General features: G+C 46.0%; 1 protein-coding gene and 1 non-coding gene across 2 annotated transcripts in view; both read right to left on the minus strand.

Annotated features, from left to right (window-relative positions):
* Positions 1–15,724: 15,724 nt before the first annotated feature.
* Positions 15,725–15,883, minus strand: LOC120944502. The gene has a single exon (XR_005750401.1). It is a non-coding gene; the product is annotated as a U1 spliceosomal RNA (small nuclear RNA).
* Positions 15,884–23,219: 7,336 nt separating this feature from the next.
* Positions 23,220–25,005, minus strand: part of LOC120943324 — a 128,033-nt gene continuing 126,247 nt past the window's right edge. Inside the window, exons 29-30 of the mRNA XM_040356558.1 lie at positions 23,959–24,022; positions 23,220–23,658 (exon numbers count right to left, since the gene is read on the minus strand). Coding sequence (XP_040212492.1) covers positions 23,581–23,658; positions 23,959–24,022 — 142 coding nt within the window. The 3' untranslated portion in view covers positions 23,220–23,580. The remainder of the gene's footprint in view (positions 23,659–23,958; positions 24,023–25,005) is intronic.

Raw genomic sequence — 25,005 nt, forward strand, 5'->3', positions numbered from 1 at the left:
GGGGGGTCCATCTGTGCTGAAGGGGGGTCTGTGCTTAAAGGGGGTCTATCTGTGCTGAAGGGGGGGGTCTGTGCTGAATGGAGGGGTTTGTGCGGAATGCGGGGGTCTGTGCTGAAGGGGGGTCCATCTGTGCTGAATGGAGGGGTATGTGCATAATGGGGGGTCCATCTTTACTGAATGGTGGGGTCTGTGCAGAATGGGGGGGTCTGTACATTCTCTAGGCTATATTTATATGGGCATTGAGTGAAGCTGAATTATTTCAAGAGCTATTTCACACTGCCAGCTGGCCGCGTTATCGGTAAAGTGCCGCTAAAAAGCGTCATTTTACCATCGTTTTAGCTGCGCTATTCGGCCGTTAGCGGGCACTTTTAACCCCCGCTAGCGTTTGAAGAAAGGGTTAAATGCGACATTATCGCTGCTGCCAAAGTGCCTCCCCCTGAAAAGATTTCAGAGGATGCCCATGACCATACCTACAGTGAAGCATGGTGGTGGTAGCATCATGCTGTGGGGATGTTTTTCAGCGTCAGGAACTGGATTATTAGTCAGGATCGAAGGAAAGATGAATGCAGCAATGTACAGAGACATCTTTGATGAAAACCTGCTCCAGAGCGCTCTGGGCCTCAGACTGAGGAGGTTCACCTTCCAACAGGACAACGACCCTAAGCACACAGCTAAGATAACAAAAAAGTGGCTATGGGGCAACTCTGTGAATGACCTTGAGTGGCCTGGCCAGAGCCCAAACTTGAACCCGATTGAACATCTCTGGAGACATCGGAAAATGGCTGGGCACCGACGCTCCTCATCCAACCTGATGACGCTTGAGAGGTCTTGCAAAGAAGAATTGGAGAAACTGCCCAAAAATAGGAGTGCCAAGCTTGTAGCATCATGCTCAGGAAGACTTGAGGCTGTAATTGGTGCCAAAGGTGCTTCAACTAAGTATTGAGCAAAAGCTATGTACATTTGGAGGCAGATTCACGTAGAGCCGCGTAAAATTGTGCGGGCGTAACGTATCTGATTTACGTTACGCCTCCGCAACTTACAGGGGCAAGTGCTGTATTCTCAAAGCACTTGCTCCGTAAGTTGCGGCGGCGTAGCGTAAATCAGCCGGCGTAAACCCGCCTAATTAAAATTTGGATCAGGGGGGCGTGTTTTATGCAAAACTACTGTGACCCAACGTGATTGACGTTTTTTTCGGAAACGGCGCATGCGCCGTCCGTGGAATTTCCCAGTGTGCATTGCTCCAAAGTACGTCGCAAGGACGTCATTGGTTTTCGACGTGAACGTAAATGACGTACAGCCCCATTCACGGACGACTTACGCAAACGACGTAACTTTTTCAAATTTCGACGCGGGAACGACGGCCATACTTAACATTGGTACGCCGCACTTATGCCTCATATAGCAGGGGCAGCTTTACGCCGGGAAAAGCCTAACGTAAACGTCGTAACTTTACTGCGTCGGCCGCGCGTACGTTCGGTAATTCGCATATCTAGCTAATTTGCATACTCAACGCGGAATTCTACGGAAGCGCCACCTAGCGGTCAAAAAAAATATGCAGTTTGGATCCGACGGCGTAAGAGACTTACGCCTGTCGGATCTAATGGATATCTATGCGTAACTGATTCTAAGAATCAGTCGCATAGATACGACGGGTCAGATTAGGACTTACGACGGCGTACATGGCGCTGCGCCGTCGTAAGTCCTTTGAGAATCTGGGACTCGATTTTTTTTTTTTTTCGTTTTTTATTTCTAATAAATTTGCAACGATTTCAAACAAACTTCTTTCACGTTGTAATTATGGGGAATTATTTGTAGAATTTTGAGTAAAATAATGAATTTTATCCATTTTGGAATAAGGCTGTAACATAAAAAATATGGAAAAAGTGAAGACTTTCCGGATGCGCGGTAGAAAGATCGTCAAATCATGAAATCGGTCGGTCATACCACTGGATGGGAAAAAAAATCTGTGAATGGCATAGAATTCAAACAACTGCTAATTTGTCTATGTCTGGCTGGCCCAGCAAATTCAAGCTGACTGGGCGCTAAAAGAAATCTTCAAGTACCCCAACATTTTCTTGACGGATCCTCAGGAAATTCCTGCAATGGTTGGTGTCGGCGTACATGCATCTACAATCAGAAAGAGATTACACCAATTTAAAGTGTCATTAAACCTGTCAGTACATGTTGTATTACATTCTGCTCATACTCACTCAATCACTATGGGATTTGTTTTCTGTATTCTGCAAGAAAACCTAGTTGATCCTGCTTTTGACTATCGCTCTCTCCTTGTCTGTGTCCCTGCTGCAGCCTGAGATTGTGTAGACCAGCCGTTTCCACATCTACTGAGCATGCTCCTGTTTCAGCTCCCTCCTAAGCTATTAAAGGGGTTGTAAAGGTAAAAAAAAAAAATCCCTAAAAATCTTCCATTACCTTAGTGCAGTCCTCCTTCACTTACCTCATCCTTCCATTTTGCTTTTAAATGTCCTTATTTCTTCTGAGAAATCCTCACTTCCTGTTCTTCTGTCTGTAACTCCACACAGTAATGCAAGGCTTTCTCCCTGGTGTAGAGAAAGCCTCTTGAGGGGGGCGAGCAGGAGTGTCAGGACGCTATCTACTTTGGAGAAAGAGAAAGGAGATGTGTGTTAGTTAGCGTCCTGACACTCCTGCTCGCCCCCTCAAGAGGCTTTCTCCACACCAGGGAGAAAACCTTGCATTACGGTGGTGAGTTACAGACAGAAGAACAGGAAGTGAGGATTTCTCAGAAGAAATAAGGACATTTAAAAGCAAAATGGAAGGATGAGGTAAGTGAAGCAGGACTGCACTAAGGTAAAGGAAGCTATTTAGGGAATTTTTTTTTTACCTTTACAACCCCTTTAATTTCCTCCTTTTTCTTATCTATTCATCCCATATGACTATAGAGCAGGGGGTCTCCACACTTTCTAAACAAAGGGCAAGTTCACTGTCCTTTAGACTTTAGGGGGGCCAGAGGGTGGGAAAAGAGTAGGAAATGTCCCAGCATCAGTTAGAGCAAACAATGCCACAACTTTGGTGTCAGTGAGAGTAATTGTGCCACATCATTGGTGTCACTGGGCGGAACTGTGCCCCATCATTGGTAGGAATTGTGCCCCAATTTTGGTGTCATTGGGAGGAATAGTGCCCCATTGTTGGTGTAATTGGGAGGAATAGTGCCCCATTGTTGGTGTCATTGGGAAAAACTGTGCTCCGTTGTTGGTGTAATTGGGAGGAATAGTGCCCCATTGTTGGTGTCATTGGGAAAAACTGTGCTCCGTTGTTGGTGTAATTGGGAGGAATAGTGCCCCTTTGTTGGTGCCAGTGAATGAAATAGTGCCCCAAGGGTCGGATAAAAGCAAGCAAAGGGCCGCATCTAGCAGTCACATGATCACTATACTAAGGGTGTCTACGGAAGTGATTTCCATCATCCAGGTAATCCCACATGTATAAAACATACACTATATTGTAAAAAGTATTGGGACGCCTGCATTTACACGCACATAAACTTTAATGGCATCCCAGTCTTAGTCCTTTGGGTTCAATATTGAGTTGGCCCACCCTTTACAGCTATACCAGCTTCAACTCTTCTGGGAGGGATGTCCACAAGGTTTAGGAGTGTGTCTATAGGAATGTTTGACCATTCTTCCAGAAGCACATTTATGAGGTCAGGCACTGATGTTGGACGAAAAGGCCCGGTCAAGGTTCTCCTCCCCAAACTTCTTCATCAGGGTGTGCACCCCAAATTGCAAACACACATGCGCAATGGAGCAGTGGATGGTATCAGTAGAGCAGTGGATGGTATCAGTAGAGCAGTGGATGGGGTCAGTAGAGCAGTGGATGGGGTCAGTAGAGCAGTGGATGGGGTCAGTAGAGCAGTGGATGGTGTCAGTAGAGCAGTGGATGGTGTCAGTAGAGCAGTGGATGGGGTCAGTAGAGCAGTGGATGGTGTCAGTAGAGCAGTGGATGGTGTCAGTAGAGCAGTGGATGGTGTCAGTAGAGCAGTGGATGGGGTCAGTAGAGCAGTGGATGGGGTCAGTAGAGCAGTGGATGGTATCAGTAGAGCAGTGGATGGGGTCAGTAGAGCAGTGGATGGGGTCAGTAGAGCAGTGGATGGTATCAGTAGAGCAGTGGATGGGGTCAGTAGAGCAGTGGATGGGGTCAGTAGAGCAGTGGATGGTATCAGTAGAGCAGTGGATGGGGTCAGTAGAGAAGTGGATGGGGTCAGTAGAGCAGTGGATGGTATCAGTAAAGCAGTGGATGGTATCAGTAGAGCAGTGGATGGTATCAGTAGAGCAGTGGATGGTATCAGTAGAGCAGTGGATGGTATCAGTAGAGCAGTGGATGGTATCAGTAGAGCAGTGGATGGTATCAGTAGAGCAGTGGATGGGGTCAGTAAAGCAGTGGATGGGGTCAGTAAAGCAGTGGATGGGGTCAGTAGAGCAGTGGATGGGGTCAGTAAAGCAGTGGATGGGGTCAGTAGAGCAGTGGATGGTATCAGTAGAGCAGTGAATGGTATCAGTAGAGCAGTGGATGGGGTCAGTAGAGCAGTGGATGGGGTCAGTAGAGCAGTGGATGGGGTCAGTAGAGCAGTGGATGGGGTCAGTAAAGCAGTGGATGGGGTCAGTAGAGCAGTGAATGGTATCAGTAGAGCAGTGGATGGGGTCAGTAAAGCAGTGGATGGGGTCAGTAGAGCAGTGGATGGGGTCAGTAGAGCAGTGGATGGGGTCAGTAGAGCAGTGGATGGTATCAGTAGAGCAGTGAATGGTATCAGTAGAGCAGTGGATGGGGTCAGTAAAGCAGTGGATGGGGTCAGTAGAGCAGTGGATGGGGTCAGTAGAGCAGTGGATGGGGTCAGTAGAGCAGTGGATGGTATCAGTAGAGCAGTGGATGGTGTCAGTAGAGCAGTGGATGGTATCAGTAGAGCAGTGGATGGTCTCAGTAGAGCAGTGGATGGTATCAGTAGAGCAGTGGATGGGGTCAGTAAAGCAGTGGATGGGGTCAGTAGAGCAGTGAATGGTATCAGTAGAGCAGTGGATGGGGTCAGTAGTTTTTTTTTAATCTTATTTTGTTATTTAAAAAAAAAATCATAATATTTATTTAATTAATTTTTTACAATGTGTTAGGAGCCCCATTGAGGGGCATTGGTGAAATAGCAGAGAAAGGGACTGAGAACAGAGATTCCCCAGTTCCTTTCTCTGTAGCCTCAGCTGCCATGGGGGTTTAAGAGGGGGAATCTGCAGTGCACAAGGTGATAGGGTGTGCCCAGGCACACCGGCACACCTTGCACACACGCCAATGTGGTGTAGTCAATTTAACTTGTCATGTTGCAATTGGCAGACATTACGCCTGCCAAACCTCACATCCCCTAGGACTCCCTTTGGCACATGGTTGCAGTATTTTGATGTAAAGTCCCCATTGGGATCGAGAAAAAAAAAACAGCCAATCAGGAGGAGACAGTATCACCTGCTTAACATCTGCAAACCACCTCTATGATTCACTTTTTAGAGGGGCAGTAAAGTTTGCCACCCATGTAAACGAGGCCATAAACAGTGCATATATGACCTTGTATGAAAAATAAGATATAATTGTACAGCGTTGCCTTTAAAAGCGGGCATGACAGCGGAGGATGATGCTCAGGTCCCCTCTGGTGGTCATGCCACATTTCACCTCAGTGACCCCTAAAATCTAGGTCACGTCACCTCATCTGCTGGGGCAGGGGGTAACGCTCCTCCGATTAAAATGCACAATTATGCAAAGCGCCGCGTCTCCCAGCCCGATGATTGCCGAGGCAGCCAGTTTATCAGAGGTAATTAAATCATTTCCAGGGAATGAACAGAACCTTCTGATCGCATAGCAGGTATGGTGCGGGCATCCGCTGTGCCAAGCTCCTACGCGTGCTGCCCTGGCAGTGTCTCCTCTCATACACAGAACAGGTACAGAAGGGGTGGCAGCCGTGCTGTCCTCCCCCACACTGGCACTGTCCTGCCAAGTGCGCCGTTTGTACTTGAAGGAGCAGGCAGTGCCAAACTCCCTCTCACTCTGCCACATGTATGCCCTCTGAGATCCCCCGTCTTCGCTTCTTTCTGCCTGTATACCATACAACTACCATGTGGGTACAGTTATCACATAACACGCTTTTTTCAATCGTCTCCAGTTGCATTCAGGGCCAATGACATTGCCTACCGTCCTCCCACTACATAAACTTACCACATTCCCAACTGTGCTAGAAAATAGCTGCATTACATCTCGGCTTCTCGTCTTCATCAGTGTTAGGGGTTTCCTCTTATACTGACTATATTGTTTATACGTATCTGGGGCACAGCCGGGATGTATGCACTGTAATGACATAATCACATTACTGGGGCCACACTGAGCTGTACTTAACCACTTCAGCTCCGGGGGATTTGGCTGCCCAATGACCGGGCCATTTTTTGCGATTCGGCACTGCGGCGCTTTAACTGACAATTGCGCTGTCGTGCAACATGACTCCCAAACAAAATTGACGTTCTTTTTTCCCACAAATAGATTGGTGGTATTTGATCCCCTCTGTGTTTTTTTATTTTTTGCTCTATAAACAAGAACAAGAGCGTTGATTTTGAAAAAAAAAACAATATATTTTACTTTTTTCTATAATAAATATTCCCCAAAAATGTATGAAATATCAGTTTAGGCTGATATGTATTCTTCTACATATTTTTGTTAAAAAAAATTAACAATAAGCGCATATTGATTGGTTTGCGCAAAAGTTATAGCGTCTTCAAAATAGGGGATAGATATATGGCATTTTTATAATAAAAATGTTTTACTAGTAATGGCGGCAGTCTGTGATTTTTATCGTGACAGCGACATTATGGCGGATACATCAGACACTTTTGACACTATTTCGGGACTGTAACGGAACCCCAAATGGGACAGGGGTTAACGCCGTTTAAGATATTCCATTCTGAACCCAAAACAGCTATCGACACTCAACAATCCGGCGAACACGACCCATACGAATTCCCCCAGTAACGAGACACAGCTCTGTTTGAGGTTCAAAACGAATAGACTCTTTATTGAGAAAATCAGGCTCTTATATACAGTTAGTAACCACAATGAACAATGACTCCACCCACAGCATCACACAATGAGCCCAATACACATCTTTTTTGGTAGACATTCTGGCACCATCTCTGACATAATTTACATGAGCTAATTAACTAACCATTTACCCAGACAAGGTGACTCCGAGATATGACCTTTCAAGGTAGACATCCCGGCTCCTCTCACCTGCTATACAATACACATTCTTTTAGTAGACATTCTGGCCTTTAGACTGTCTGTTAACTTGCAATACACACATTATCATCAATAGACCTTCACACAATACAGGGTCAATTAGCACAACACAATGGAAGACCCTTAGAAGCCATACTAGATTCATTTACATCACAACAGACGACATTAACACCTAACAGTATGTGTTCCCAGTTCCACATTGAATGAGTATTCCGTCAACAATTGTCCGATGGACGTGTTTTGTCAGATAATCCGACTGTCTGTATGCTCCATCGGACAATTGTTGTCAGAATTTCCGACAACAAATGTTTTATTCAGAAATGTATTTTGAAATGCACACAGAAGATAATGCCTTTTGTTTTTCACCCTGGCACTCCCTTGGTGTATCAGTCAGCTTTATACATAATTCCCTTAATCACCAGTAACCTAAAGTTCTGGGAACACCTTATTCCCAACATGGTAGCTCTGGAAACCAGTGATTCCCAACCCTCTGTTATCCCTATTGGGATTTGTGAAGGAAATATAACATGCAGAGAGATAAGTCATCATCAATACACAGAACAGATTGAATGGCAGTGTACTCAGCGACCCTGGTGTTGTCATGGTTGCGAGGAAGCCACCTTTGAATCTTTTCCCTAGTTTTAGAAAATCTTAGCTGTCACCATAATGAAACAGATATACTATTTACCAAAAATATACAATTTTTTTTTTGGATAAGAGTTTTCCTTTAAGCAGGGATGCTACCGTGTTTCCCTGAAAATAAGACCTGCATTGCATGAATCTATCTATGGTCGCTGCTGCCGCCCCCTATTCAGGTGCCCGGCCCCTTTTCGGGCGCCGGGCACCTGAATTACAGTGGCGTTAGGAAAGCGAATGAATATTCACTTTCCTAACACTGAACCGCCTCTCAGCCAATCAGGTGCTCGGGTCTGTTACCTGTCACCTGATTGGCTGAAACGACAGGCGAAGTGATTGGACACCTGATAGAGAGGACAGGAGAAGACATCGAGGAGCGTGGAGGATACCGCTGCCGTGACCCGCTGCCCCACCGAGACATGCAAGTGTGATGGGTGTGATGGGCACAGTGGTTGCAATTGATGCTTTTTTTTTCAGTTTGTTTGCCGCCACTGAATTCAAGGGTACAATTGGGAGACAGTGGTCACCCCACAATAGTCTCAGTCAGAATTGTCCAGGCTTGTAAAAGGTTTACTTTAAAGGGGTTGTAAAGAAAAAAGTTTTTTCACCTTAATGCTTAATCACTTCCCGCCCGGCCTATGGCCGATTTACGTCCGGGAAGTGGTTATGAAATCCTGACAGGACGTTCTAGAACGTCCTGCAGGATTTCATGCCGCGCGCGCCCGTGGGGGCGCGCATCGCGGCGATCGGTGATGCGGGGTGTCAGTCTGACACCCTGCATCTCCGATCTCGGTAAAGAGCCTCCGGCGGAGACTCTTTACCACGTGATCAGCCGTGTCCAACCACGGCTGATCACGATGTAAACAGGAAGAGCCGTCGATGGCTCTTCCTCACTCGCGTCTGACAGACGCGAGTAGAGGAGAGCCGATCGGCGGCTCTCCTGACAGGGGGGGTTAGCGCTGATTGTTTATCAGCGCAGCCCCCCCTCGGATCGCCACACTGGACCACCAGGGATGCCCACCCTGGAGCACCAGGGTGGGCAAAAAAAAAAAAATGACAGAAAAAAAAAAAAAAAAATGACAGAAAAAAAAAAAAAAAAAAAGCATAAAGAAAAAAAAAAAAGATGCCAGTCAGTGCCCACAAATGGGCACTGACTGGCAACCTGGCAAAAATCAGTGCTGCCACCCCAGTGTCCATCAGCGCCACCCCAGTGTCCATCAGCGCCACCCCAGTGTCCATCAGTGCCACCCCAGTGTCCATCAGTGCCACCCCACAGTGCCCATCCATCAGTGCCCTTCTGTGCCACCCATAAGTATCCATCAGTGCCGCACATGAGTGCCCATCTGTGCCGCCTATGAGTGCCCAGTGCCGCCCATGAGTGCCCATCAGTGCCGCCTATGTGTGCCCATCAGTGCCGCCTATGTGTGCCCATCAGTGCCGCCTATGTGTGCCCATCAGTGCCGCCTATGTGTGCCCATCAGTGCCGCCTATGTGTGCCCATCAGTGCCGCCTATGTGTGCCCATCATACTGACTATATTGTTTATACGTATCTGGGGCACAGCCGGGATGTATGCACTGTAATGACATAATCACATTACTGGGGCCACACTGAGCTGTACTTAACCACTTCAGCTCCGGGGGATTTGGCTGCCCAATGACCGGGCCATTTTTTGCGATTCGGCACTGCGGCGCTTTAACTGACAATTGCGCTGTCGTGCAACATGACTCCCAAACAAAATTGACGTTCTTTTTTCCCACAAATAGATTGGTGGTATTTGATCCCCTCTGTGTTTTTTTATTTTTTGCTCTATAAACAAGAACAAGAGCGTTGATTTTGAAAAAAAAACAATATATTTTACTTTTTTCTATAATAAATATTCCCCAAAAATGTATGAAATATCAGTTTAGGCTGATATGTATTCTTCTACATATTTTTGTTAAAAAAAATTAACAATAAGCGCATATTGATTGGTTTGCGCAAAAGTTATAGCGTCTTCAAAATAGGGGATAGATATATGGCATTTTTATAATAAAAATGTTTTACTAGTAATGGCGGCAGTCTGTGATTTTTATCGTGACAGCGACATTATGGCGGATACATCAGACACTTTTGACACTATTTCGGGACTGTAACGGAACCCCAAATGGGACAGGGGTTAACGCCGTTTAAGATATTCCATTCTGAACCCAAAACAGCTATCGACACTCAACAATCCGGCGAACACGACCCATACGAATTCCCCCAGTAACGAGACACAGCTCTGTTTGAGGTTCAAAACGAATAGACTCTTTATTGAGAAAATCAGGCTCTTATATACAGTTAGTAACCACAATGAACAATGACTCCACCCACAGCATCACACAATGAGCCCAATACACATCTTTTTTGGTAGACATTCTGGCACCATCTCTGACATAATTTACATGAGCTAATTAACTAACCATTTACCCAGACAAGGTGACTCCGAGATATGACCTTTCAAGGTAGACATCCCGGCTCCTCTCACCTGCTATACAATACACATTCTTTTAGTAGACATTCTGGCCTTTAGACTGTCTGTTAACTTGCAATACACACATTATCATCAATAGACCTTCACACAATACAGGGTCAATTAGCACAACACAATGGAAGACCCTTAGAAGCCATACTAGATTCATTTACATCACAACAGACGACATTAACACCTAACAGTATGTGTTCCCAGTTCCACATTGAATGAGTATTCCGTCAACAATTGTCCGATGGACGTGTTTTGTCAGATAATCCGACTGTCTGTATGCTCCATCGGACAATTGTTGTCAGAATTTCCGACAACAAATGTTTTATTCAGAAATGTATTTTGAAATGCACACAGAAGATAATGCCTTTTGTTTTTCACCCTGGCACTCCCTTGGTGTATCAGTCAGCTTTATACATAATTCCCTTAATCACCAGTAACCTAAAGTTCTGGGAACACCTTATTCCCAACATGGTAGCTCTGGAAACCAGTGATTCCCAACCCTCTGTTATCCCTATTGGGATTTGTGAAGGAAATATAACATGCAGAGAGATAAGTCATCATCAATACACAGAACAGATTGAATGGCAGTGTACTCAGCGACCCTGGTGTTGTCATGGTTGCGAGGAAGCCACCTTTGAATCTTTTCCCTAGTTTTAGAAAATCTTAGCTGTCACCATAATGAAACAGATATACTATTTACCAAAAATATACAATTTTTTTTTTGGATAAGAGTTTTCCTTTAAGCAGGGATGCTACCGTGTTTCCCTGAAAATAAGACCTGCATTGCATGAATCTATCTATGGTCGCTGCTGCCGCCCCCTATTCAGGTGCCCGGCCCCTTTTCGGGCGCCGGGCACCTGAATTACAGTGGCGTTAGGAAAGCGAATGAATATTCACTTTCCTAACACTGAACCGCCTCTCAGCCAATCAGGTGCTCGGGTCTGTTACCTGTCACCTGATTGGCTGAAACGACAGGCGAAGTGATTGGACACCTGATAGAGAGGACAGGAGAAGACATCGAGGAGCGTGGAGGATACCGCTGCCGTGACCCGCTGCCCCACCGAGACATGCAAGTGTGATGGGTGTGATGGGCACAGTGGTTGCAATTGATGCTTTTTTTTTCAGTTTGTTTGCCGCCACTGAATTCAAGGGTACAATTGGGAGACAGTGGTCACCCCACAATAGTCTCAGTCAGAATTGTCCAGGCTTGTAAAAGGTTTACTTTAAAGGGGTTGTAAAGAAAAAAGTTTTTTCACCTTAATGCTTAATCACTTCCCGCCCGGCCTATGGCCGATTTACGTCCGGGAAGTGGTTATGAAATCCTGACAGGACGTTCTAGAACGTCCTGCAGGATTTCATGCCGCGCGCGCCCGTGGGGGCGCGCATCGCGGCGATCGGTGATGCGGGGTGTCAGTCTGACACCCTGCATCTCCGATCTCGGTAAAGAGCCTCCGGCGGAGACTCTTTACCACGTGATCAGCCGTGTCCAACCACGGCTGATCACGATGTAAACAGGAAGAGCCGTCGATGGCTCTTCCTCACTCGCGTCTGACAGACGCGAGTAGAGGAGAGCCGATCGGCGGCTCTCCTGACAGGGGGGGTTAGCGCTGATTGTTTATCAGCGCAGCCCCCCCTCGGATCGCCACACTGGACCACCAGGGATGCCCACCCTGGAGCACCAGGGTGGGCAAAAAAAAAAAAATGACAGAAAAAAAAAAAAAAAATGACAGAAAAAAAAAAAAAAAAAAAAGCATAAAGAAAAAAAAAAAAGATGCCAGTCAGTGCCCACAAATGGGCACTGACTGGCAACCTGGCAAAAATCAGTGCTGCCACCCCAGTGTCCATCAGCGCCACCCCAGTGTCCATCAGCGCCACCCCAGTGTCCATCAGTGCCACCCCAGTGTCCATCAGTGCCACCCCACAGTGCCCATCCATCAGTGCCCTTCTGTGCCACCCATAAGTATCCATCAGTGCCGCACATGAGTGCCCATCTGTGCCGCCTATGAGTGCCCAGTGCCGCCCATGAGTGCCCATCAGTGCCGCCTATGTGTGCCCATCAGTGCCGCCTATGTGTGCCCATCAGTGCCGCCTATGTGTGCCCATCAGTGCCGCCTATGTGTGCCCATCAGTGCCGCCTATGTGTGCCCATCAGTGTCGCATACCAGCGCCGCCAATCAGTGCCACCTCATCTGTGCCCGTCAGTACTACCTCATCGATGTCCATCAGTGCCATCTCATCGGTGCCCATTAGTGCCGCCATATCAGTGCCCGTAATTGAAAGAGAAAACTTATTTACAAAAAAATTAACAGAAAAAAATAAAAACGTAATTTTTTTTCCAAATTTTCAGCCTTTTTTTAGTTGTTGCGCAAAAAAAAAAAAAATCGCAGAGGTGATCGAATACCACCAAAAGAAAGCTCTATTTGTGGGGAAAAAAGGACGCCAATTTTGTTTGGGTACAGTGTAGCATGACCGCGCAATTGCCATTCAAAGTGCGACAGTGCTGAAAGCTGAAAATTGGCTTGGGCGGGAAGCTGCGTAAGTACCTGGTATGGAAGTGGTTAAAGCGGTGGTTCACCCTAAAATCCACTTTCTGTCACTAGATCCAGCATACTGCTGACATCTGCAGTATGCTGGATTTTTTTTTCTTTTTTTTGTACTTATCGTTTTATCCGTATGTCTGCTCCGGCTCGAGCGGGGAATCCGTCGGGGAATGGGCGTTCCTAAGTAAAGCGCAGTTGATTGACGGGCTTGGATAGCGCGTCACACCTTCCGGAAATAGCCGACGTGACTCTCGGCTGCTTACGGCGCTATACGGCGCCTGCACCTGCCGTGTAGAGCTGACTGCGCAGGCGCCGTAAATTGCCGAGAGTCACGTCGGCTATTTCCGGAAGGTGTGACGCGCTATCCAAGCCCGTCAATCAACTGCGCTTTACTTACGAACGCCTATACTCGGAAGGATACGCTGCTCGGAGCCGGAGCAGACATACGGATAAAACGATAAGTACAAAAAAAAAAAATACAGCATACTGCAGATGTCAGCAGTATGCTGGATCTAGTGACAGAAAGTGGATTTTAGGGTGAACCACCGCTTTAAGGTGAAAAAACTTCCGAGTAAACCCCCACCCCCCCCCCCCCGTTATACTTACCTGACCCCTCGAAAGTCCCGCGCTCGGCCCCGACATCCTCTTCGCCGCTCAACCCGGCCGTTTATTGGCTAGAGCGGACGGATTGAAAGCAGAGCAGCCATTGGCAGGCGCTGCGGTCAATCACATCCAATGACGCGGCGCGCCGAGGGTCGGGGCCCGAGTGATGCAGCGAGCGCCTATGGCCGATTGCTGTATCACGGGAGCGCGCCCACAAGGACTTCACACAATGAGAGGGAGCTCGCATGACTGTGGCGAGTTCTTGCGGGGAGGACCAGAGACAGCCGCTGAGGGACCCCAGAAGACGTGGATCGGGGCCACTCTGTGCAAAACAAACTGCACAGTGGAGGTAAGTATAACATGTTTGTTATTTAAAAAAAATATATATTTTCCTTTACAACCGCTTTAATTTACTACTCAACACTACACAAGAAGAATCTAACTCCTGTTCAAGGCATTCTGTGTCTCCTCCTGTGATATGACCGAATCCCATAGAAGTGCATTGTAAATGCATCCAAAAATGCTTGCGGTGGGTCTGGCTCATGGAATGGGCCAAAGCGTGTTCTCTAATTCGAAACGCGCGTGACTACACTGTGTATCGAAAAGCCCAAAAAACACATCCAGGCAGTTTAGTAAAAAAAAAAAAAAAAACATGAATTTTAATACTTCTACAAAACATTTAAAGTGACACTACAGTTGTGGCCAAAAGTTTTGAAAATGACACAAAGTTTGCTGCTAAACTGCTTTTAGATCTTTGTTTCAGTTGTTTCTGTGATGTAGTGAAATATAATTACATGCACTTCATACGTTTCAAAGCCTTTTATTGACAATTACATGACATTTATGCAAAGAGTCAGTATTTGCAGTGTTGGCCCTTCTTTTTCAGGACCTCTGCAATTCTAATGGGCATGCTCTCAATCAACTTCTGGGCCAATTCCTGACTGATAGCAACCCATTCTTTCATAATCACTTCTTGGAGTTTGTCAGAATTAGTGGGTTTTTGTTTGTCCACCCGCCTCTTAAGGATTGACCACAAGTTCTCAATTTTTTTTTTTTTTTTTTATTTTTTTTTTTTGAAAAGCCTATGGCGTGTGAACACACCCAAAAAACTCCACCCGGTGCAGAAAAAATGTGCACACACATAAAGAGTGTTCACAAAAACGTGCAGACGGGTGCAACGTCAAGTGGTCCTCCTGTGAAGAGGGACCCAAACCCTGATCCCCCGGGGCGTTAGACTCCAGACGGGGACTGAGGTACTGTGGTCCGAGCAACCGAAGCTGACACGGACCCAACTTCCTTGGAGGGACTGCCGAAACAGAGCCCTCCCAGTACTAGGTGGGGCTCCCCCGAAGGGAGACCCCATGAGAGCAGGCGAACTAAGCCAGAAGGCCATGTCCACCCACTCCCAAGACGTTCAGGGCTGGCCCGAGGACCCGCACCCTACTAATCACACAGTGACAAAACGTGCACAACAAAAAAAGACAAAAAAGTGACAAACACAGGCTTAAATAAAATAAAGTGGGGGAAGGGATAGTGGAGAGGAGAGTGAAAGAAGTGGCCATTGTGGTGAAACAATGACCAGGCCCTCCGGCCAGGAATAAAAAATTCCTCCGGTCCTAGCCAAAAGGCCCGGCCCAGGAGGCAGGTGCTAAAAAAAAGCGTGTATCTGGTGCAGTGACCGTGGTATCCTTAAATCAATGTGTCCCTCACACACAGTGATCTTCAGATACCCCTGGACTGCCACTCCAGGGGCACATGCACCATAGGCTTTTCGTTCCATATCCGACCCCCCGACCGGCCAGTGCAGCCCTCCACCCCTGCCAGCCAACCCGGCGGATTTGCATGGCTCTACCCCGTCCTACCACAGGGCATTACCAGCTCCTCCAACCGGATCGCTGACAGAGATAGCACTTACACCAGCCAGCCAGAAGGCAAGACTAGAACTCGGCAAAAAGACCAAGACCAAGCGCAGCACCCATCCTCACCAGGAGCACCCTTCCAGATGGCTCAGACTCAACCATGGGCCGGCGCCCAGTATTCTGTCGGGCAGCACAGCGTAGTCCCTGCTGAAACCATCCTTCCAGGTGCAATGACGTCATTGGATTGCATCCACCCTCCCCATGTAGGAGGTGCTTCAGCACTCCGCTGACAACTGATAAGGACAGATACCACACCCAGTCCCAGCCAAAAGGCCGAGAAGCGGCAGGGAAAACAACCACAATCAGCACGGCCTAGAGTGTGCAATAGCCGTGCCTCGCCCTGGGAGAACCGCCTTCATGATCATGGTGTCTCCCCTGCCAGGTAAGTAACCACAAGTTCTCAATGGGATTAAGATCTGGGGAGTTTCCAGGCCATGGACCCAAAATGTCAAAGTTTTGGACCCCGATCCACTTAGTTATCACTTTTGCCTTATGGCACGGTGCATTTTCGCATTGTTCTTCACCAGACTGTTGTTGGATTGTTGGAAGAAGTTGCTGTTGGAGGGTGTTTTGGTACCATTCTTTATTCATGGCTGTGTTTTTGGGCAAAATTGTGAGCCCACTCCCTTGGATGAGAAGCAACCCCACACATGACATGCGCCGTTCGTAAAACACGTCAGGTCATCACACATTAGCATAAAACATGCCCCCCCTTCCACATTTGAATTACGCGGGCTTATGCCGGCCCCATTTACGCTACGCCGCTGCAACTTACGGAGCAAGTGCTTTGTGAATACTGCACTTGCTCCTGTAAGTTGCGTCGGTGTAGCGCAAATACAATACACTGCGCCGCCGTAACTAGGCGCGCAGGTACCTGAATCTGCCCCAGTGTGTCAGGTAGGGGAGTTTAGTGTTCAAAATTGATGGGCAATGGTAAGCCGGGCAGCAACCAGCAAGTAAGCTTACCCCCCACCGCCCAGCCAAAAAAAACCTGCGCCATGGCCATCCCAGATCCAAAACCGCCCTGCAAACGCCCCCCCCGGTGCTGGCCTCGGGCTGAAGCCCCTGGTCTTCTTGCCACCTAGCAAAGCCCCTGCCCTGGTGACAGTTTTAGTAGGGTTTCCACTCCAGATGGGAATGTCGACTGGTTATTGAAAAGGGTCTGTTTGTGTCTGATCAATGGACTGATAAGGCCCTGGCATCCGTTATCAGTTCTTTGTATTGTATAACTGAAAGAAAAAGGTGAGGGGGCAAGGTCACTGTAAAAAGTGTAATTTCTTCAGGGTTGTCACATGAAAAGATATAATTAAAATATTTACAAAAATGTGAGCGGTGTACTCACTTTTGTGAGATACTGTAAATGACATACTGTATATACAATATATAAATTGTCTATATATACACACACACACACACACACACACAATTTAGTGAGGAAGGAGGGGGAGACAGGGGAAGAGGTGATTGGCTTTAGGCTAGGCTTAGACGTGTCCAATCTCGCCACTTCTTTGAACCAGATTCGGATCTGTTTTTCAGGAGGTGATTGACAGGCAGTGAGGAGGCAATGTGGCATTTGTGGCGCTTACCCATACGCTTGCATTGGTTGGGTTTGGTGCCTGCTGATTGTGCCATGTTGGATAGTTTTTGCAAAGCTAAGGTCAGCTTTACTTACAGAAATATCAGGTCGCCAACTTAGCTATGTATACCGTCTTGCAGAGCTGTATAAATCTCAGGACTGGCTGCACAAAATTACAAATCCTTTGGCAGGTAAAATAGCGCAAATATATGTAGTTCAACTGCGGATTAAGCATTGCCTGGAGATCAGCTTTAAGTAAATAAACAAAATGTGCAGAAAGTATCCCCAGCATGGTAACAGACAGCATACCCTGAGAAAGGGTTAAGACGGAATAACAAATAACAGTGACACGAGTCTCATCTGTTAACTTATTGATGCAGAGGGGGGGATCATGCGGGAACATAGAGACACAGCTGCAAGGATCTGCCCAGACACCCTGGGGACAAGTTACCAAGACTACACGTGTCCCTACATGACAGCCCAGATTGTTTACCTGCCATACTACCTTGTTTAGTGAGCTTACAGTCTAACCTCGTTTTTTTTATTTTTTGCTTAAAGCGGAGGTTCACCCTAAAACATTTTTCTAACATTACACTGTGCTCACTTGCAACATTGACAGTATGCGTTTTATTTTTTTTGCTGTACATACCATCATATAGCTATTCCCCCCCCCCCCCGGCTTCCGGGTAGTGGCTCCCACGGGACTGGGCGTTCCTCTGGGCGTTCCTATGCAGCAGGTAAGTGATTGACGTGATGACAAAAACTACCCTCCCATCGCATAAGGAGCGCCACGAGTTGCCGAAAGAAGCCGAACTGCGAGTCGGCTCTATACGGCACCTGCGCACTGACGTTCGGCTTCTTTCGGCAACTCGTGACGCTCCTTATGCGACGGGAGAGTAGTTTTTGTCATCACGTCAATCACTTAACTGCTGCATAGGAATGCCCAGTCCCGCAGGAGCCACTACCCGGAACCCGGGGAATAGCTATACGCCGGTATGTACAGCAAAAAAAAGAAATCGAATTCCGCGTCAAGTATGCAAATTAGCTAGATACGGCGATCCACGAACGTACGTCCGGACGGCGATTTTTTTTACGTCGTTTGCGTTCGGCTTTTTCCGGCGTATAGTTAAAGCTGCTATATGGTGGCGTACTCAATGTTAAGTATGGCCATCATTCCCGCGTCGAAATTTGCATTTTTTACGTTGTTTGCGTAAGTCGTTCGCGAATAGGGATTTGCATAGAATGACGTCACCGTCGTAAGCATTGGCTCGTTCCGGTTTCATTTCGAGCATGCGCACTGGGATACCCCCACGGACGGCGCATGCGCCGTTCAAAAAAAACATTGTTTACGTCGGGTCACGACGTATTTACACAAAACACGCCCCCATCACATCGATTTGAATTGCGCGCCCTTACGCCGCCAAAGATACACTACGCCGCCGTAATTTACGGCGCGCATTCTTTGAAGATTTGAAAAAAAAAGTAAGTTACGGCGGCGTAGTGTATCTTGGATACGCTACGCCCGGCGGATAAATGCACCGCTGTACGTGGATCTGCCCCATCATTTATAGCCAAAAAATAAAATAAAGGCAACTTCATAACTTGCAATAAACTGAAAAATGAATGCCAAATTCCATAAGTGACAGATATCCTTTAACTCCAGTTTTATTACAACGTTAGAGAAGTCATGTCAGTTGTCGCTTCACAGCTGTAGAATAAATGAAAGTACAAACATGTAAAATCTGAGCAAATCATACGGTCCCATATTGCTGAGCTCTAATGGCGCGTACACACGATCATTTTTCGGCATGTAGAAAAAACAACATTTTTCTAACTTCATCATTAAAACGACGTTGCCCACACACCATAGTTTTAAAAAAATGCCCTAGCAAAGCGCGGTGACGTACAACACGTATGACGGCACTCCAAAGGGGAAGTTCCATGCAGATGACGCCACCCTTGGGGCTGCTTTAGCTGATTCCGTGTTAGTAAAAGACGATTCGCGCTTTTCTGTCTGTTACAGCGTGATGAATGTGCTTACTCCATTATGAACGGTAGTTTTACCAGAACGAGCGCTCCCGTCTCATATCTTGCTTATGAGCATGCGCAGGTTTTTAACGTCGTTTTAGCCCGCACACGACCATTTTTTACAACCCGAAAAACCCGAAAAACGGCATTGTTTAAAACTACGTTAAAAAATGCAGTATGTTTTTTTTTTGTCGTTTTTCAGAAGCCGTAAAATGATGTGAAGACCACACATGATCATTTTAAATGACATTTTTTAAAAACTACGTTTTTTTCATGCCGAAAAATGATCGTGTGTACGCGGCATAAGTCTCTGCAATATCATTTCTCCACCTCCGCTGCCGGTTCCAGACATCCATCCTCCACTCTCTACAACGAAGCCCAATAGATGCTGAAAGGTATCAGAGGGAGTAGTTCAGGTGGGTGACGTGACTTCTATAAACAAGATGACAAGCCTATGGACTGCCATTTCAAAGGCCCGAGTCCTTGTGGACTTGATTATCCCGGCCATCAAATCAATCAGGATGATATGAAGGTCAGTTTGATTTTTAGACAGATGAATTGAACAAAGATCTACAGGGATCTTTGCGTTAGTGTTGGTCTGCCAGCAGAAACCTTTCATCGTTGACAGAGAAATCCTATGATCCTGGCTAAATTTATTAAAGTGGAGGTCCGCCGGCCATTTTTTTTTTTTCAGGCATTCTGACACTTTGCTAAACACTATATAACACTCACTTGTTTGGTGTATTAATTCCCCCGATGTCCGTTTTCGATTATAAAATGAACTTATAAAATCTTATGATGGCCGGTTCCATCTTGCTTGTGGGCATGTTTTTTTTACAATGCTTTCTTTTTTTTTTATTTATTTTTTAGGGGTGGAGGGGGTGGACGGTGTCTGTGTGTTTTTAATTTTTATTATTTTTTACAGTAATTTTTTTATCATTTATTGCAATACTTTTTTTTTTTTTTTAACCGCTTTAGCCCCGGACCCTTTTGGTGGTCAAAGACCAGGCCACTTTTTGTAATTCGGCACTGCGCCGCTTTAACTGACAATTGCGCAGCCGTGCGACGTGGCTCCCAAACAAGATTAAAGTCCTTTCTTTCCCACAAATAGAGCTTTATTTTGGTGGTATTTGATCACCTTCAATATTTTTTACTTTTTGCTAGAATAAATATCCCCCAAAAATATATAAAAAAAACATATTTTTTCCTCAGTTTAGGCCGATACGTATTCTTCTACTTATTTTTGGTAAAAAAAAATTGCAATAAGTGTTTATTGATTGGTTTGCGCAAAAGTTATAGCGTCTACAAAATAGGGGATAGTTTTATGGCATTTTTATTAATATTTTTTTTTTTACCAGTTATGGCAGCGATCAGCAATTTTTATCATGACTGCGACATTATGGTGGACACATCGGACACTTTTTTTTTTACACCATTTTGGGACCATTGTCATTTTATTATAAAAATGCACCGATTACTGTAAAAATGCCACTGGCAGTGAAGGGGTTAACCACTAGGTGGCGCTGCAGGGGTTAAGTGTTCCCTAGGGAGTGATTCTTACTGTTAGGGGGCTTAGCTACACGTGACAAGTCACTGATGATCGTTCAACGCACACATGCATATACACACACACACAAAATAATGAAAACAGAACAAATGGGACAGGCTCAGTGGACCACTTGTTGCCACGGCCTGGCACTGAGAAGGGTCTGCAGCTGCCTGTAGAAAATTCAGCCTCCGCAAGTAATTTTTGAAGAAGAAATGGGGTTGACCGTCAGGTAAGTGTGCTATTAATTTAGTATTTGCCATATCCCAATGTGAAGGCTCATTATGTATTATGGTAGGTTGGTAATACAGAGTATGGAGATGCCTTGACATTGGACTTTTCCTTATATTTCCAACGTGTAAAGCAGATGTGGTAACCATTATACATTAAAACCTTTGATTGCGAGCATATTTTTTTCCGGAAGCATGCCTGTAATCCAAAGAACTTGTATATCAAAGCGAATTTTCCCATAGGAAATGATGGAAACTCAAATGATTCGTTCCTTGACCATTTATTCATAAGTCCTTCAGTTTATAGTCCATATAAAAAGATTATAGCAATGTGATAAGTTGTGTAACCATAAAATGTCCATCCACAAATGGAAGCCTCCACAAGGGGATTAGAAGCAAACGAGTACAGAGTATAAAAGAGAAGAGAGGCGCCTATATGTAGCAATATGGTTACATTTAATGAAGGTACAACATTTACCAACTCACATGGTTGATGATTAAAAGAGGCACATCTAAGTATGCAAGCATCCGGGGTAAAGTGATCCACATAGACCATCCTCCTCACCGCCGGCTCTCACCGCTATCAGTCTGCAATCGTGACCGGGAAGACTACCCTGCAGTAGAGCGATCTGAAAGCGAGGCTTGAACCGCTTGTGGAAGGGACGACGTCAATAGTGGTGAGGAGGACGGTCTATGTGGACAGCTTCACCACGGATGCCTGCATACTTAGATGTGCCTGTTTTAATTATCAACCATGTGAGTTGCTAAATGTTGTACCCAGTGTTAAAGGGGTTGTAAAGGTAAATGTTTTTTCACCTTAATGCATCCTATGCGAGGAGGAGCTGAGACAGCCGCCGAGGGACCCCAGAAGACTGGATTAAGGGCCACTCTGTGCAAAATGAGCTGCACAGTGGAGGCAAGTATAACATGTTTGTTATTTTTAATTTTTTTTTTATTCTGCCTTTAGTGACCCTTTAATTTTGGCAGCAAATTTAGATTTATAGCTGGATTCAGAAAGATTTACACTGGCGTATCAGTAGATACGCCGACATAACTCTGAATCTACGCCGTCCTAAATTTAAGTGTATTCTGGAAACCAGATACGCTTAAATTAGGCTAAGATACGAGCGGCGTAAGTCTCCTACGCCGTCGTATCTTAGGGTACAATATTTAGGCTGGCCGCTAGGTGGCGCTTCCGTTGAGTTCGGCGTAGAATATGTAAATGACTAGATACGCCGATTCACGAACGTACCTGCGCCCGGCACAGTAAAGATACGCTGTTTACGTAAGGCGATTCCCGGCGTAAAGATAAAGCTGCCCCCTAGGTGGCGTAGTCAATGTTAAGTATGGTCGTCGTTCCCGCGTCGAAATTTGAAAATTTTACGTCGTTTGCGTAAGTCGTCCGTGAATGGAGCTGGACGTAATTCACGTATGTTCACGTCGAAACCAATACGTCCTTGCGCCGTACATTGGAGCAATGCACACTGGGATATGTACATGGACGGCGCATGCGCCGTTCTTAAAAAAACGTCAATCACGTCGGGTCACCCCCCATTTACATAAAACACGCCCCCTCATCCTCATTCGAATTAGGCGCGCTTACACCGGCCCCATTTAGACTACGCCACCGTAACTTAGGAGGCAAGTGCTTTGTGAATACAGCACTTGCCTCTCTGACTTACGGCGGCGTAGCTTAAATACGATACGTTGCCTCAAAGATGCGCCCGGCTACCTGAATCTAGCTATTAGGGCTCTTTCACATGGAGCGGATCCGTAATTGATCCGCTCCGTTAGCCCGTTTGGCTCAGCGGGGATTCCTCCGTAAATCCCCGCTGAGCTGACGGCGGACAGGGCGGTCCCCGCACACTGTGCAGAGACCGCCCTGTCTCCGCCAGACGGAAGAAAAATAGGGTTTTCTTCTGTCTGAAAAAGCGGAACTTTGCGGACGCGGATCGTTGCGGAAGTTAGCGGATGCATCATCCGCAATCCCATAGGGATTCATTACAAGTCCGTAAACGGACTTGTAATAAACGGTCCGTTCGTCCGCCCGTGTGAAAGGGCCCTTAGTCTTAAGCCTCATACACACGATCGGACTTCAAACAAAATTTTCCGTGGATTTTTGTTTGAAGGGAGTTGGCCGGTCACACCCATAGCATACACACGGCAGGACTTTTCTGCAAACTTTCCCAACATCATGTAGTTTTTCTGCTCTTTACCGCCACCCTTTGGTCAACTTCTGCTATTGTTGGTTGATTTTAACATAAAAAGATCATTTTATATACAGATAAAAAGTGCATTTTATATACAACTATAAAGATCAGACCAAAATAAGGGACAAATGAGGAGGAAAGGGGGACAGAGGGACTTTATTCCAAATCAGGGGCAGTCCCTGTAAATCAGGGACAGTTGGGAGCTACAAGTCTGTTTTTTGTGAAGCAGGTCTTAATTAGGTTTCTTTAGCTAACAAGGATGTGTTTTGAGGAGTTTATATATTTGGCATTTGCAACTCAAGAGGCACAGCTTGGTGAGTACAAAAACCTCATCAGAATGTAGTTTTCCAAATTCCAAATGTTCATTTGTCATATAGATTTATGGCTGTTATGTTCTCGATGAGCTGGCAGTAGATCCACTTTCTGATCGGAGGAATGTCAGAGTGACTTTGAGCTGTCATTGGAGAGCTGATGAGCGCTGTGTAGAGCGCCGTTCCTCACAAGGCCCGAGGCACAATTTGGTGGATGCTGTCAGGGGTCAGTGAATCAAAAACGCAGCTGAGAATCTTGTTGGCCTGAAGAGAGAAAAGGAAAGAAGATGAGGTAAGGGTGGGTGCTGGAGATAGACGGCGGAGGGAAATAAGGTGACACAGAAATCAGAAGACTAAGCGGGATCACTCTACTCAGTCAGCACATCGCGCTCTTATCTCTCAATTCCCAAAGGAGCAGCTGAGAATACAATTCAGTGCTTCTAAATGAAATCAACAATATAAATGCAATTCTCCGCAACTTGGTCAGTGTCTGGTTTGTGTAAGTTGTGTCAGCACAATGAATAGCTGCAGGCGGGAGGATCTGTGCAGGCGCGTGCGACTTACCTGTGGCTGGCTCTGGGGACTCAGCAACGATTGTGTGAAGTTCTGTCCATTTTGTAAGTTAATACTGGAAGAAAATAATAATCATGTTAAGCAATAAATTAAATAAAAAATAAAAATTTTGAGTCTATATACTCCCATGTTAAACGCAAGTCTAGTCATGGACACAGTGAGGCATGGGCACAGTGAGGCATGGACACAGTGAGGCAGGGGCACAGTGAGGCATGGACACAGTGAGGCAGGGGCACAGTGAGGCATGCACATGGACACAGTGAGGCATGCAGATGGACATCCTAGGCTTATACTTGAGTCAATAAGTTTTCCCATTTTTTTTGTGGTAAAATTAGGTGCCTCGGCTTATATTCGGGTCGGCTTAATGTCGCTTTAAGCCTAAAATATACTATTGAATGTATTATTTTTTGTGTTTTATAGGTGCAAAAGAACATATTATGAGACTTCCTGTGCTGCACTCATATCGGTTACATTGGGGGTTGATTTACTAAAGGCAAATCCACTTTGCACTACAAGTGCACTGCAATCATGTAAAAGCAAAAATGCTGTTTTTTATTTTCCTCAGACGTGCCCCTCAGATCTACAAGGACTGCACTTCAAAAGGCACTTGTGGTGTAAAGTGGATTTGCTTTTAGTAAATAACCCCCCCCCCTCCCAGTTATCTCTGAGGACTACAGAAACCCTTCACTCTAAGCTACAAGGAAGAGGAAAAGGGGCAGTTTTTTTGCTCCTGAACTCTCCTCTGTTATCTTATCGGTACACCTGGGTCGTTTACAGTTGTTTCTAGGCAGTTGAGTTTAGAGGCTTTTTCTGGAACCCCAAAAAATGCGTTCAGAAGCCGAGTTTAGAGAAATTTCAAGCGCTAAACACAGTAACTTGCATCTAGCAGCGTTTCATTTACAGACGTTTTTCATTTTAACCCCCCCCCCCCCCCAAATTTATTTTTAAACGCTTCTAGACGCAAACGCGGCTAAACGCGGCATGTAAACACGGCTAAACTAGTGTTTTTAGATGCTGGTTACTATCTGTCAAGTTAAA

Source organism: Rana temporaria, chromosome 6, assembly GCF_905171775.1.
Source record: "Rana temporaria chromosome 6, aRanTem1.1, whole genome shotgun sequence".
In the NCBI taxonomy this organism is placed as follows: Eukaryota; Metazoa; Chordata; class Amphibia; order Anura; family Ranidae; genus Rana; species Rana temporaria.